We start from the raw sequence: 15,394 nt of genomic DNA, 5'->3' as shown, positions 1-15,394 counted from the left end.
GAGAAACTGCTCAGTTGTGAGTCCCTACAGGAGAGGGGCTCCCCAGAGGCCCCTCATGCCCCCCAATAGCTAGCCTGGGGACATTAGTGGGTCCCTAAGAGAAGGGTCTTTTTGGTTGGAGACTTCTAAGTCACTAGGCAGTTGAGGAAGACCTTGAATTCCTGATCCTCCTCCTGCCATTGCCCAGTACTAGGATGACAGACATACTCAGTTTATGATGGAACCCAGAGCTTTGTGTATGCTAGGCAAGTGCCCTACCAACTGAGCCTCATCCCTAACTCCAAGAAAGGAGGGCCCTATGCCTAACACCCTAAAGCATGGTCCTGTCAAAGAGTAGAGTGTGGAGTGCCTCTTCACTTAGGGCCTACGAACCCCTTCTTTATTACCCACCTTGCAAGTTTTGGCAGCAGGTGATTAGCTGCGTGAGCCCATGAACATAACAGCCATACACACAGGGCCCTCTTAGGGGTCAGCTCTTGTGGCCCCAGTTAGTCCCCGAGCGGCCAGCCCCCAGGTGTCTCTTTTTAACTCACTTCCGGACTTTTGCTTTGGTCTGGCCACTCACAAGCTCCCCTGCGTGGTGAGCACCTCCTGGTAGGGGCTGTTTTTACCAACAGCAGGAATACCTTCCTGTACCCTGAGGGATGTGGGTCTGAGGGTTCAGAAAAAAAAAGCTAAGTCCAAACCCTGGCCTTTGAGATGACCCCAGGGCTCTGCTGGAGCTGTAGATGACAGAGGCTTGGAGCCTGGCTCACTCAGCAGTGCAGGGCTGCTTGGAGGAGTCCAAGGATTATCCAGGGCTGCAGCTCCCCACAAAGGTATGGGGAGCCCACTGCGAAGTCCAGGCCCCTGATGAGGTGTCCAGCCTTCTTGCCAAATACCTTTCATTGAGAAAGTGTTGGGGCTTCTCTAGCTGCCAGCTGGGGCAGCCAGCTGAGTTTTAGGGGGGACGACTGGCCTGTCTGTTAGTGTGGGGTGGGGTAGTGGGAACCCGTCTCTAGCTAGGCTCAGAGGGCTGTGGACCTCTTTCCCTCTCAGCCTATTCAGTGACAGGACAGAATTCACCCCAATTTTCACATGAGGAAATGAAGACACCAACGCAGGGAGAGCTTCCCTGTTCTGGCAGCGGCTCTGCTTCATTCTGTCCTGGTGCTCTCTCCCAGCCGTCCCTCTTGGAACCTCAGTCATAGCTTCTGGAAAATCCATCACCTCCCTCCACCCCCAGCAGGGCTGCCAGGATACGCCCCTTGGCTGGGGTTGGGGAGGAATCAGGGCCAAGACCCCCCAGAGACCCTGCTCCTGCCTCCCTGAGGTCAGCTCGGGGCACTGGAGGCCCAATGTCCTGCCCCCAACACTTTAGATTTTATAATTTTAGAACCAGGGGTTCTTAAAATTCCTCACACCATGGCATAGAGAAAAATCTTGGACCAGTAAAATGCTTAAAACAAGTCTGAAAGTAGCAGAATCCAAGAGGAAGGACTGCAAGACAGACATGCAGGAGGGCTGCCCGGTTGTGACCCTGAGACTACACTTGCTTTGAGGGTGCATGATGTATACGTAGTGTGTTGGGGTCCAAAGATTTATTCTCACGGAGAATGACAGCTTGGGTCACACAGATGTCATGGACACTGTAACCTGGGGATAAAGTAGCTGGCTATTTCTGGTTTTGTTTTGGTTTGATTGTTTTCCTTAGAGATGGGACCTCATGTAGATCAGGCTGCCCTCAAATTTACTATGCAGCCAAGGATAGCCTTGAACTTCTGGTCTTCCCGATTCTACCTCCTGAGAGGTAGCTGAGGGCAGGTGTGAGCCACCACTTCCTGCTTGGAACTGGTCTTGAAGGATGTGTTTGGCCGGGCGGTGAGGTAGCAAAGGTAAAGGCTGGAGGGCCAAGCAAGCAACACCGAGGGAGGGAAACCGTTTCTAAATGGAGAAACATCTAGAGGTCCGTTTCTTCTTCCGATTTGGGCATTTGTGTATGTGTGGGCACATTTATGCCACAACATGACTATGGAGTCCAGAGAGCATGTGGAGTTACTCTTCTCTCTCCTCCTTCATGTGGGTTCCAGGGATCGAACTCAGGTCCTCAGGCTTGTGCAGCAAGCACCTTTACCCGCTGAGCACTCTTGGTGGGTTACACAATTTCGTAGGACAGATCCCCTCCCTGTCCCTGCCCCCCATGAACCCAAGGAGCTCTCTCTATTCAGCCTTTAGGACATGCTCCTCTGGTGGCACTGGGGTCTGTTCTCCCCACTTGGCCCCGCACTCCCTCTCTCTTGAAGTTCAGTTCTGGCAGAACATATCTGGCTCTTCTCTAGGAGCCTCGTGGGCCTGGCGTGACCACCCACCACTTCCTCACTGTCTGTCTCTCTCATCAGCCTCAGAGGTGGGTCTGTCCCCGTCTCAGACCCCAAGGGCTGGAGCTGGCCTGGCAGGCACTGGCTTCAGTTAGCAGAGGATGCAGGGACATCACTGGGAGGATGGTGGTGGGGAGGGATGATACCTTGGGGCTAGGAACAGACACCAGGCCCGGGTTCCAGATGGGGGCACTGGCAGGTGATAGGGAGGGGACCGGTATGGGGAGAGGGGACTCCCAGCTGTTGGAGGTAGACACAGGAAGACAGACATGGCCTCACCCAAGGCCTCTGCCCAGGCCATAGAGCCAAGGTGTCAGTCAGAGCCAACCAGCCTGGTCGTCATCAGCCAAGGTCAGGCTTTCCTGGCCACGCCCTATCTCTGTCCCTTACAGTCAAATATTCCCTCCTTTCCCACCTAGCACCTTCTGGTCACCGAACTAGTGTCTGTCATCCCAGGACACCTGCAAATGCTTTAGGCAGGGCACCGTAACCTCTAGCTCTTGGGGGAATGGACCCCAGCCTGGAGCTCCATGCCGGAGGGTCATAGCACACCCACCTGTGCCCCACAATCACCTTAGCCTTGAATGGTGGATGGCTCGCCTCAGGCTTTCTCCAAATACATTCTAGAGCCCAGCTGTCCACATCTCGGTGCTCTGGGCACATCCCACCCTCTCGAAGCCCAAGGAGGAGTGGGCTGGGGGAACCCCCAGGCCTCCAAGATCCCAACTGCTTTTTGCAGTAGAGGCCTGAATCCCTCCCTGTGCTGACTCAGCCCTGGACCAGGCAGCACCGCCAAACCTCAGCTATGTCCTCAAAGGCTGTCTGGCCCCAGATGGTGCTGGAGCACGGCAGAGCTGGGCTGAGGACCAACCAGGCAGAGGTGAGGCCATAGCTCCCACCCCCTCTTCCTGCCTGAGGGTTTCTGGAGACATGACCCTCTCTCTCTCTCTCTCTCTCTCTCTCTCTCTCTCTCTCTCTCACACACACACACACACACACACACACACACACACACACACACACACAGAGGGCTAGGCTATCCCAGTCTGCTTCATGAAGTCTATATGTTAACCCCTGGTCCTGTGAGGATCCTGTGTAGAACACAGACACACACAGGACACACCCCACAGCCAAGATAGCTAGGTGTAGAGCTACGCTTAGATAAGAGTAAAGACCCCAGGAACCTCGAAAGTCAAAGTGAAACAGGCACAAAAACCCCTCCTTGCAGGGCCAGGGTCTGGGAGGACGGGATTTTCAGTATGGACTTTCAAAGGTGAATAGGAGTTTTCCAAGACCAGATCCAAAAGACTGAGAGTCTGAATTGAGTTTTCCTTTCCTTTGTAAGGTTTCACGAGGGGGAGTTGGGGGTGGTGAGCTTTGTCTCACGGGTCAGCATCTGCCCTGGGAGCTTTAAGTCTGGTGCATGAGGCAAAACCCTGCTCAGCAGAAACTGCTGGAGCACGTGGAGGCGACCTTAGGGTTCAAACCCGCACTCTCTTGGCTTAGATTGGGCTAGACCCCTGACAACACCTGAACACAGGCTGTTCCTGCTTGTTTGATGTCTGTTGGGGCAAGGGGTTGCTATGTAGCTCAGGCTGCCCTGGAACTTAAGAGTCTCTTGCTTCAGCACCATCAGTGTGGGATTAAAGCTGTTTGCCTATGCTTTAATGGTATCCCTAATTCACAGCTAGGGAGATGGGACAGAGGCTGGGACGGCAGGAACAGGTCTCAGAGACAGGTGGGCTGGTCACACACAACCTTGGGCTGGATCTGCAGCAGTGGGTACCACCCCATCCCAAGCTGACTCTAAGGTCTGAAAGCCAAGACCAGCATGTTGGCACCTATCATCCCAGCACTTGATGGATGGAAACAGAAAGATCAGGAATTCTCCGCCCTCCCTAGGCTATTGTACTGAGTTCAAGGCCAGACTGAGCTACATAGAGAGACCCTGTTTCAAAACAAAAACAATGAAAAAAAAATGGGCTAGCGAGATGGCTCAGCGGGTAAGAGTACTGACTGCTCTTCCAAAGGTTCTGAGTTCGGATCCCAGCAACCACATGGTGGCTCACAACCACCTGTAATGAGATCTGATGCCCGATGGAGCGAGCGGGGCCATCCTGAGTTCAATTCCCAGCAGCCATACACATGATGGCTCATGACCATCTGTATAGCTACAGTGTACTCATACACATAAAATAAATCTTTTTTAAAAAAAAGAAAAGAAAAGAAAAGAAAAGAATAGCTGAGTAGCTATAACCAGGGCCTCTTGGTGGAGGAGAACATGCCTCAGGCCGGGCAGCCAGACCATCTGGGAGGCCCGGGCCCCCGGTCTGGCCCTGCTACTGTCTGGCCAGGCTGAACACAAACACGAAATGGCTAGCCCTACGGAATCTAGGTTGTGGTCAGGCTGTGGCTGAAGAAGTTGTTGGAAAAACACGAGGCCCACGCGGCCAGGCCCAGCTTACGTTTCATCCGGCAGGAACGGCTGCCTGGCGCCGGGCACTGAGGAATGTCGCTGGCAGGCCTTGGCACCTGCTGCGGGGCGGGGCTGCTGCAGCAGCCTGATGCTAGCCTCCTGGGTGTCCTGGGAGAACACATCTCCCCCACACCTCCAATCTGTTTGCATGGCCTTGTTGAACTCTGGATCTCCTTCCCCAGGAAGTGCTGGCTTGCTGGCCTCCCAGCGCCTAAAGAGCTTTCCACCTCCGTGTTCCCCTCTCCTCGGACACCGGCCTCTGCTGGTCCTCAGACCCTATGGCCTCAGCCCAATATTTATGCTGTGCTTATCCATCTGTGTGCTGGATGCTGGCGTGTTTCCCTGGCTTCTGCTCACAGACCTCCCCCGGAACGGTTCCTGTGACCTCCCCACATTATTGATAGGGAAACTGAGGCCCAGACTTCCTTCCAGGTTTTAGATTCCTTTAGAATGCTGGAGACGGGATTTAGCTTTTTAGGTTGACTGCGCCTCCTCGTGGCAAAAGACGTAACCGCAACTGAGCCATGCGAGGTCCCCTAAGGTCCCTCCTGCTTTTCCTTGATTTGACTCATTCGCTCTCCTCACATATCATCGTCCATGGCTTTCAGTCCCTTCAGAGGCATCAGGGGGGCTTGAATGCATCCACACCGGGTCATCATAGAAATTCTTGAAGGTAGAAACCTGTCCTTTCCAGTAAGATCCAGGCACTATCCCTCATTCTTGTTGTCTTCATTTCGTTTACCCGGCCCTTCTCCCATTGCTCTTCCTTCCTTGAGCCAGTGTTCCCGAGATTGACAGATTGACTACCCCCTCCCTCTCCCTCTCACCCTCTCTCTCTCTCTCCCTCTCCCTCTCTCTCTCTCTCCTGTCTCTCCTCCTGTCTCTGTTTCTTTACCCCCTCTGTCTCCGTCTCTCTGTCTGTGTGTGTGTCTCTCTCTCTGCCACTCCGTTCTCCATTCAGAGGCTGAGACAATTGTGGTCCCAGCAGGGCTCACAGGGACGGTGGGAGCCTCAAATGCAGGTCTGTCAGCAGCTCTAGGATGGTGTTGGCCCTAGCCAGGCTTCTGGGGAGGCAATACCCTCCTCCACCTGTTCCTGTGCCTCACCTCAGCCAGAGAAGCTTCCAGATTCTCAAGCTTTTTAGCTTTTTCCCTGTAGCATGAGTGTGGCTGGGAAGGTGCTCAGTCCCAGGCTGTGCACCCCAGGGATGCAAAGGGCGGCAGTGTCCACTGCCTTCAGCTTCTCTGCACTTCAGTGGGTCTGTCTCCGAAGACACCTTCCCCAGTCACATACTAATAGGTTGTGGAAAAGGGTGAAGCTTTTGGCTCAGTGGTTAAGGACACTGACTGTACCAGGCGGTTGTGTTGCATGCCTTTAATCCCAGCACTGGGGAGGCAGAGGCAGGCAGATTTCTGAGTTCGAGGCCAGCCTAGTCTACAGAGTGAGTTCCAGGACAGCCAGGGCTACACAGAGAAACCCTGTCTCGAAAAACCAAAAAGAAAGAAAGAAAGAATACAAAACAACAAGACAATCAAACCAAAAGAACACTGACTGCTCTTCCAGAGGACCTGGGTTCAACTCCCAGCACCCACATCATAGCTCTCAACTGTCTGTAACTCCAGTTCCCAGAGACCTGGCACCCTCTACTCACCCTTCAGTACATACCTGATACTTGAACATACATGCAGACAGAATGGTCTATTACATAAAATATTTTTTATTTTATTTTTAAAGATGTATTTATTTATTATATATGTACACGGTAGCTATCTTGAGACACACCAGAAGAGGGCATCAGATCTCATTACAGATGGTTGTGAGCCACCGTGAGGTTGTTGGGAATCAAACTCAGGACCTTTGGAAGAGCAGTTGGTGCTCTTAACCGCTGAGCCATCATCTCTCCAGCCCCTGAACCTATAATATGGCAAAACCTCAAAAGTGCCTGTGACAGAAGCTAGATAGGGAATCCCAGGTGGGATGTGGCCTGCTGACACTGTATAGAAGGTGAGCCCAGATGAGCCAGGGCCTGGGGACATGCATGGGGACAGACTGACTGTGGAGACCCTGACTTTGGAGGATGAGAGTGTCCAGTCACTACAGGTGGCTGCTCCAGCCCCTTGTCAGCCCTCAGGCTCAGAGGAGCACATGGCGACACTCATATGGCAGGCAGTGGCAGGGTACATGTGGCCTAGCCCCAGGGATAAGGTCATCCCCATCTGTCATGGGCTCTTCCCAGGATGCAGGAACAGGGGCACTTTCTTACTGTTGTGATGGTGGCTAATAGGATGAGGTCACAGCCATGAGGACACTGCTTGGCAAGTGGCTCCAGGGGGCAGGCTATGGAGGGAGGGTCCTATTGGTTACTGTGGAGGGGAAGCGGGACAAGGCTTCAAATTCTCCCAAATTCTCAAAACCCCCAAGCCAAACACAGAAAAGCTAAAACAAAACCACAAACAAAGCTCAGAGGTCATGGCACAGCTCCCACGGGGTTTTAGAGCTGATAATGGCATCTAGGGTGTCACCTGTCACTTAGACAAGCCTGTATTGAAAACACTGGAATGCAAACAGGTCAAAACTTTAATGGGGTGCTCAGAACAAGCCCCAGATGAACAGTTCACTGTCAGCCACTCAATTGATGTTTAAAAAAAAAAAAATCACACCAAGGCGGGGAGGCGACTGGCCTGGAAAAGGGCAAAGGCACAGGCAGGGCTTCTGAGGTAATCAGCAGGACACAGGCCAGTCACCTGTGGCACTCAGCCAGGTTCCGAAAACTTAATTAGATGCATCTGAGTTGAAGCTGCCAGAATCTCCCGCAGGTGATGAGGCTGGCTGCGGGGTGGTCCTCTGCCAGCTACCATGGGCCTGGAAAGGCAGAGACAAGAGTGTGAGAGTGAGCGACCACCCAGTTCCTGTGTCCTCAGAGGTACACAGAACATGCTAGCAGAGGAGTTCCAGAACGAGCCCCTGACCAGCAGGGTGAGCCCATCAGATGCCTTGGGGGTATATATCAGAACCAGTGGCCTGTGGCAGGGCCATGGCTCGTGGGCTCCTTCCTCACAGGAGCAGGAGCCTCCACTTGTCTGCGTTGTGCATGGCTACAGCACACATTAGGGCTGCTCTGCTCATCTATCAGGACAGCTGGATGGGTATGCTAAGCTCCACTGTATCAGGCAGGGCATTCGTGCTAGAGGCTTTGTGAGTGAGGCCATGGCAGGCATGTGCTGAAGCTGCTGGTTAGAAGGACAGTGGCCAGGCTGGCAGAGTGACCTTTAAGAAGAGCCAGCTGAATGGGCATGACGTTGTCGGCATGGGTCTATCATGATGGTGCATGCCTTTAAGCCCCTGGGATACAGAGGCAGGAAGTCTGTGAATTCAAGGCTGGCCTGGTCTAAAGAGTGAATACCAGGACAGCCAGTGCTACGGAGAGGGATCATATCAAACAAACAACAACAAGATAAGATAAAGGGTGTGCTTGGGACATATTTTACCGAAAAGAGACTTAGGTGGGTGCCTGCAGGGCATGGCACTGCCCCAGTCTGACTCTTGGCTCAGTGCTGGAATGGACAGGTGTGCTCGGTTCAGAGCAGGACAGACTGGCACCTCACTCCCTCACTCCTGCTGGCTCTGTCCCAGAGCACCTTAGCTTCAGGTGTGCAAGAAGCAGGCCCAGACTCAGTCCGCTCCACAGCCTGAAGCTTGTATTAGACTGGGACTCGAGGTGGTGGCAGGCAGGGCTTGAATGAACCAGGCTCCCCCAACTCCCTCCCTGTGGGCATTCCTCAGAGCTCCGGGGCTGGTTCTAAGGGAGCTGCTGGGAAGTTGCTAGGCTCATGGGGCCATGGCAGCTGCCACCATGCCAGAGCCCACTCTGATTATGCAGGGCCTTCACAGGGCCTTGGCAGGACCTAGGACAGACTGGGAGGTCACAGGCTCTACAAAGGAGACAGCTGTCACCCTGGCAAAGTTCTGGAGGCAGCTTCGCTGTCTAGATCCCAGTTACCAACAAGGACTCTGGCCTGGCAGATGCCCTTCTAGTGTGAGACACCCCCACCACACCAGGTCTCCAGCCCCCAGTGAGCCCCCAGTGACAGATGGGTCTCTGAGTCCAGAGGTTAAATGCTCCCACCTTTCCTTGGGGTTTCCTTTCCCAGAGACCCAGCCCCAGGGCTCTTCTACTTCCCCAAAGCCCTGGAGGGAATCCCAGGGTGGCTGCAGCTGACTCACCAGGGGCTGGAGGCAGACTCCCCCAGAGGGGGGCTGGAGGAAGGCCAGAGTCCGCACAGTGAGAACCATGTCGCTTCCATTGCTCAGTGGGAAGGGGCTACAGGAACCTGTGAGGAATGGGTGGAGTCAGTTGGGGGTGTCACAGCAGAATCTGGGTCAGCAGTCACAGGAAATTTCTGGGCATCTGCTCAGTTCCTCATCAAGAGAGACTCTGGGCCAAGTGGGGATGGCACTTGCCTTTAATCCCAGCAGCCTGGTCTATAGAATGAGTTCTACACAGAGAAAGCCTGTCTTGGAAGAGAGGGGAGGCAGACAGACAGATTCTGGATCTTACCCCCTAAAGCATCCAGCCACCTGTACTCCCCCGGGCCTTGTGTGGGTGACATTGGCCCGTGAAATTAAGAAACTCTTGTCTGTCCCTCTCCTGGCACTGGCTATATACACAGATCGGGTAGCTTGGGTCACACCTAATCCCACAGAAAGCTTATAGTTAAAGAGGGCCATGGCCTCGTCACCTGGGCTGGGTGTAGACCGGCAGCTGGTCTGACCCCCGGGACCCCGGGCCTTGGTAACTGTGGGTGTTCTCCCTGTGTACATGGTGGCTTCTTCCTGAAACTTCCCCGTATTCTTTTTGTACCGGATTCTTTTGTTGCCAAACCAGTTAGAGACCTGTGGATAGATAGACAGACGATGACACTGTCCTGGCGTGGGCCATGCTGGGGGCAAACCATATGAAGGTTGGATTGGGGACCTTTCCTCTGAGGGGCTGAGCGAGATGGTTTACTGGGTAAAGGTGCTTGCCCCCAAGTCTCATGACATGAGTTCAGTTCCTAGGAACCACAGAGTGGAAGAAGAGAGAAAGAACTACCAAAGAAGTCCTCAGATTTTTCCATTTCTGCAGTGACAGGCACCACACATGCACAGTGATTGATGCATGGATTAATGCAAGAGGAGTCCGCGCACGCAAACACATGCACCTCCCTCCCCCACAAATAAATACATAAATATAAAAAATACTTAACCTTAGTACCCCCCCAAAAAAAAGGCACCAGCTTAATAGCCCATACTTGTTACCCTAGACTTTGGGAGGCTGAAGCAGGAGGATTGCTGTAAATTCAAGGCAGCCTAGGCTGGAGTGAGACTCTAGCTAAACAACTTCACCCAACTGAACAAAACAGGGAAAAGATCCCAGATAACTGCAGGGCTCCCTCCCTGCCCTGTGAGGAGGGCCACGCCTCCTGCCTGCCCTGCCCCTGCGGGGAGGGCCACGCCTCCTGCAGGGTGCTTAGTGTTCTCTAAGATGATTTCATTTTGTTTAATGTGCTTGGGTGCTTTGCCTGCCTGCATGTATGTATATATGCATGCATGCATGTATGTACATACATATGTACATACAAACACCATGTGCATGTCTGGTGTTGCTAGAGGTGGGAAGAGGGCATTGGATATCTTGGAACTAAAGTCAAAGATGGTTGTGTGCTACCATGTGGGTGCTGGGAATTGAACCCAGGTACTCTAGAAAAGCAGTCGATACTCTTAACTGCTGAGCCAGCTCTCAAACTCCACTATAGTACCACGACTATGTCTATGACGACCACCACTACTGTCTTCCTCCTCCTCCTCCTCTTCCTCTCCCCCTACATCTTCTTCTTTTTTTTTTTTTTTTCCCTCAGACAGAGTTTCTCTGTGTAGCCCTGGCTGTCCTGGAACTCTTTGTGCAGACCAGATTAGCCTTGAACTCACAGAGCTCTGCCTGCCATCTCCTGAGTGCTGGGATTAAAGGGATGCTCTCCTAGGCCCAGCCTTGTATTTTCTTTTGACATGAGGATCTAGCTGTGTTAGCCAGATGGACTGGGGTTCCTGGGTTCAAGTGACCTTCCTGTATAGCCGGGACACAGGCTACTCAACTGTTTGTGGCTCTAGACAAAGAGCAGAGTTTGTGTGCATTTGGACACTGCTGAGTGGGAGTGGAGAACTTGGTGACTGGCAGGAAACTCATCTCCACAGGGAGATCCTACCTCACCCTCAGCTCAACTCCCCTTGGGCCTGAGGTGCCCTAATGGTGTTCCCTTCCTCTTGACTTCTCCTAAGATGCACCTCATGGCCTACTCACCTGTACCCCAAATTCAAAACCTCACTTAATATTAATATGGCAGGCCACTTTAGGAGGTCCTGACACCTACTAGGGGATGCGACAGAGTAAGGTGGAGCTTCTAGCACAGAACTCAGTTGGTGGGGATGGTCCCAGGGCCCAGGTCACCCACTAGGAGAGCCCCTGGAATGTGGCAAAGCCTTTGAACCTTGCTTACTCTGTTCCCTGGAGGGCCTGGCACCAGCAACATGGAGCCAGGGGCAGGAGGGTAGGTGATCTGCCTGTTATTCACACTGTCCCTGGAGCCCCAGCACCCAGGCTTACACTCTAACCAGAGTGCAGGCCCTGCCCTCAGCTCTGGCCTTGTTATGAGGACACCGGACTGCTCCCTGAAGAACAGGCAGCTGTGTCTGGACCCTGTAGGACCCTGGGCTCTGTCACAGAGACATAACTTGAACAGCCTGGGCTGAGGACAGTGCCTAAGGGCGGGACACTCACCCTTTCCAGCTGTGAGGCAGGGAGGAACAGGGCATGCAACAGCTGTGGTGACTACTGTTAGTCTCAGCGTCCCTCACTACTGGGGGGCAGAGGCAGAGGAGCTATGGCCGAGGGAAGGAGGCCGTGCTGTAGCTGCATTGCTGTGCGGCCTGCACTCCTTGCTCCAGTGCTCTGGCCCTGCCTTCCCGCCACCAGTGTGTTGCTTGGACTGACTGAACTCTCTGAAACTTTCAGGAATGTTCTCTTAGCACTCTGGCCTTTGCTCACTCTCTCCTTTGCCTCGAATTTCAAGAAAGACAAAGGTGATTGTCGCCAAGCCGCGGGGTCAGGAATCTCATTCCCCCAAGGGAGCTCATACTGCCCACTGTTCCTAGCACAGGGGTCCCAGGAGCCTGAGCTGCCACAGTCTCCTAGAGCTCGCCCCAGCACCTGAGACACCATGATGCTCTTACACTCTCTTCTAGGAGAGGGAGCTGAGTCCCCACCAACATTCTAATTCACAGCACAGAGCTGGGATTGGAGCAGAACCAGGCTGAGGCACGCGACCAGCACCATACAGTGCACATGACAGTACCATACCAACTTCCCCATGGGTCTTCTGACACAGTAACTTCCCCATGAGTCCTCCCACACAGTAACTTCCCCATGAGTCCTCCCACATAGTAAGTAACTTCCCCATGAGTCCTCTCACACAGTAAGTAACTTCCCCATGGGTCCTCCCACACAGTAAGTAACTTCCCCATGAGTCCTCCCACATAGTAACTTCCCCATGAGTCCTCCCACACAGTAACTTCCCCATAAGTCCTCCCATACAGTAAGTAACTTCCCCATGAGTCCTCCACACTGTAACTTCCCCATGAGTCCTCCCATAGAGTAAGTAACTTCTACAGTAGTCCTCCCCACACAGTAAAGTTTCTCCAGGAGCCTGTCCTCATAAGACTTAACTTCTTCCAGGGGCAGGAGGGCTCACCTGGGACACCGTGATGCCACCCTTCCTGGCCAGCTCTTCTTTGGTCTCTTCACTGGGGTAAGGGTTGCTCAAATGGGAATAGAAATATTCATTCAGCACTTCGGTGGCCTGCTTGCTGAAATTCCGCCGCTTGCGCCTACGGACAGAGATGCTCAGTCTGCGTGCTCTCATGCTGGGGTAGAGGCACATTTCTCAGGCCCCAGTCTCCTGGCTGTGTGTGTGTGTGTGTGTGTGTGTGTGTGTGTGTATGTGTGTATGTGTGTGTGTGCATGAGCACACCAGAGACCCTGATGAAAGGGCAAAGAGAGTGCTAGTTCTGTGCACTTGTCTAGTAGCGGGCTTGGCAAGGCTGGCTGCAGTTTCTGGGGACCCACTTCTTTCCCCAGGCTGTGGCAGTTTGGGGGAACCTGCTTCCTCCCCTCCAGGCTGTGGTTATAAGCCCTTAAGCAGGTCTGTCTAAGTACCCCATGTACTCTCTGCCAACACTGCTTGACTTTGCTCTCTCCCGCACCTGCTATTTCCCCTCTGCAAATAGTATATAGGGCGATATGCTTCTGAATAAACCTGCTTAGCATAAGCCATCACTTATGCAAGGTCTCTTGGTCCCAGCTATTGTTAATCTCCTCTCGTCCCTCCCACTTACCACTTCACCATTCAGGACCTTATTACTATAGGTTCAGGTCATTTGGGGGTCAAATTCAGATCCTGAGATTTTGCAGCAAGCTCCTTTATCCCCTGAACCATCTTGCTGACCTATTCTTGCTGGCCTATTCCTGGCTTTTAATGTTGGTGCTGGGTATGCAAACTCAGGTCCTTCTGTTTGTACGCCAAGCACTTGACTGAGCGAGCTGCCTCCCCATCCTGATCTGCAGTTTTAGAAACAGCAATCAGGGCTTTACAGATGCACCAGTGGGTAAGGAACATGTATGAAGACCCGAGTCTGGGTTCCCTGAACCCATGTCAGTGCATGTCTGTAGTCACAGAGCTCCATGGGCAATATGTGAGGTAGACAGGAGAATCCTTTGATGCTGGTGGGCAGCTGGCCTGACACACACAGAGTGGAAAACATCAGAGACCCTGCCTTGAGCAAGGTCGAAGGGGAAGACCAGTACCCGAAGCCGTCCTCTGACGTCCACATGGTGTGCCATGGTACACTCTCACCTGCCATTCACATACACAAATAAAACAAACCAGTAGTCTGTACTTTGGGTAGTCTTCTCTCAAGCTATATGAGGCCTGGCTAGACCCCTCTGGACAGACCTAAATCCAAGACAGAGCTGGGCTGGGCTTGTAGGGAGAACATGTGATTAGCGCTTGCATTCAGCCTTCAGCAACACTACGGCACAAACATCAGCGCTATCCCACTCTGATCTTGCTTCTATTATCTAAGAACCGACCCCTGGGGACCCCAGTGTCGCACAGCCCCTGACCTGGCATCCAGGAACTGGGAGCGTAGGGTCATCACAGCCTCACAGGTACTCTGCTTCAGCTGCCTCTGGATGGCACTGAACTTGCTGTGGATGATGCCCACCATGTGCTCCATCTCCCTGGAAGACACAGGCCTCACCCTACTCTGTTCCCGGAGAAGGTTGGTGACATGCGTGGTGAACTCAAGACAGGCCTGGAGTGGGAAAAGATGGGCCAGCCTGTGACTCGGCAGCCAGTGTGCAGGGCAGTAGGCTACACAGCTGACCACATCTGCCACCCCCACAGCTCACACTCAGGTCAGCTCTGAGGAGTGAGGGAAAGCACTTTCAGTAACACCAACCCCTCTGCAGCTGCAGCAACTGACTGGGGCGGGCTGTCCCTGCTCTGCCACAGAGGAGGGAGCTCGTGTCCACATCTGTCTGTGGCCAGTGTACATTCACATGACAAACTCTTGCGTGCAGAAAGATCACCTGTTCATACTTCTCTAGCTCAGAGTGGTAAATCTGTCGGATCTGGGACAGCTTGGCCCTGTAGTCTGAGTGTTCAATGCTATTGTCATTTGGACAGCCACCTGGTGTTGCTGTGCTGCCTGCCGCTGCTCCTCGTCCTCTCTTCTCTGGCCTGGACACACCCTCAGCCAGCAGCATGTTATCCAACCTCAGCATCTGGGCGTCGGGAGGGTCCTCTTCCTGACACTGGATGCTCAAGGCTAGAGGGAACAGAGGCAGACCAGGATGTGCTCCCTGAAGAGAAAAAGTGGCCAGGACCAAGTGGCACTGGCACCTTTGCTTAAAAATATCAATTATGGGGCTGGAGAGATGGCTCAGTGGTTAAGAGCACTGACTGCTCTTCCAAAGGTCCTGAGTTCAAACCCCAGCAACCACATGGTGGCTCATAACCATCCATAACGAGATCTGATGCCCTCTTCTGGAGTGTCTGAAGACAGCTACAGTGTACTTACATATAATAAATAAATTAATTTTAAAAAATATCAATTATGTGTGCATCTGTGTGTGGGTATGTGCATGTGTGAGTGCAGGTGCCCTGGGAGTCCAGGAGGACCATGTAGACCCCTAGAGCTGGGGTCACAGGCAGTTGTGCGCTGCCCAGCATAGGTACTGGGGACTGAATTCAGTCCTCTGCAAGAACAGGAACCACTCTGTTTCCTCCAGTCTCTTCATTACCACATTGGATCAGGGACAGCAATCCAAGTGCACAGTCCTGGCTGAGGAGAGGGCACCGGGACAGGGCAGCTTGCGTGGGCAGAACTTGACAACCATGTGAGAACACATGGGTGGGTTTCAAGGAAGGTGCCTGGTATTAGGAACGCCTTGAGTGAGCCGGGCAGC

The 15,394-nt window shown here is 53.2% G+C and overlaps 1 protein-coding gene across 8 annotated transcripts in view; it reads right to left on the bottom strand.

Annotated features, from left to right (window-relative positions):
* Positions 1-7,392: 7,392 nt before the first annotated feature.
* The window catches only part of Pbx4 (PBX homeobox 4), a 37,471-nt gene continuing 29,469 nt past the window's right edge, over positions 7,393-15,394 (bottom strand). For 7 of the 8 annotated variants that reach the window (XM_031340036.1, XM_031340034.1, XM_031340035.1 and 4 more), the window contains 6 exons: positions 14,516-14,754; positions 14,048-14,238; positions 12,618-12,753; positions 9,573-9,726; positions 9,058-9,164; positions 7,393-7,695 (listed from right to left, as the gene is read on the bottom strand). In XM_031340036.1, the coding sequence (XP_031195896.1) occupies positions 7,606-7,695; positions 9,058-9,164; positions 9,573-9,726; positions 12,618-12,753; positions 14,048-14,238; positions 14,516-14,754 (917 nt within the window). In that variant the 3' untranslated portion in view covers positions 7,393-7,605. Of the gene's footprint in view, positions 7,696-9,057; positions 9,165-9,572; positions 9,727-12,617; positions 12,754-14,047; positions 14,239-14,515; positions 14,755-15,394 lie in introns of those variants that run through there. The other variant, XM_031340041.1, reaches the window with a different exon arrangement.

The sequence above is a fragment of the Mastomys coucha genome, unplaced genomic scaffold (genome assembly GCF_008632895.1).
Source record: "Mastomys coucha isolate ucsf_1 unplaced genomic scaffold, UCSF_Mcou_1 pScaffold22, whole genome shotgun sequence".
Classification (NCBI taxonomy): Eukaryota; Metazoa; Chordata; class Mammalia; order Rodentia; family Muridae; genus Mastomys; species Mastomys coucha.
Note: the sequence above shows the minus strand (reverse complement) of the source record. Positions and strands in the feature narration are given on the sequence as shown.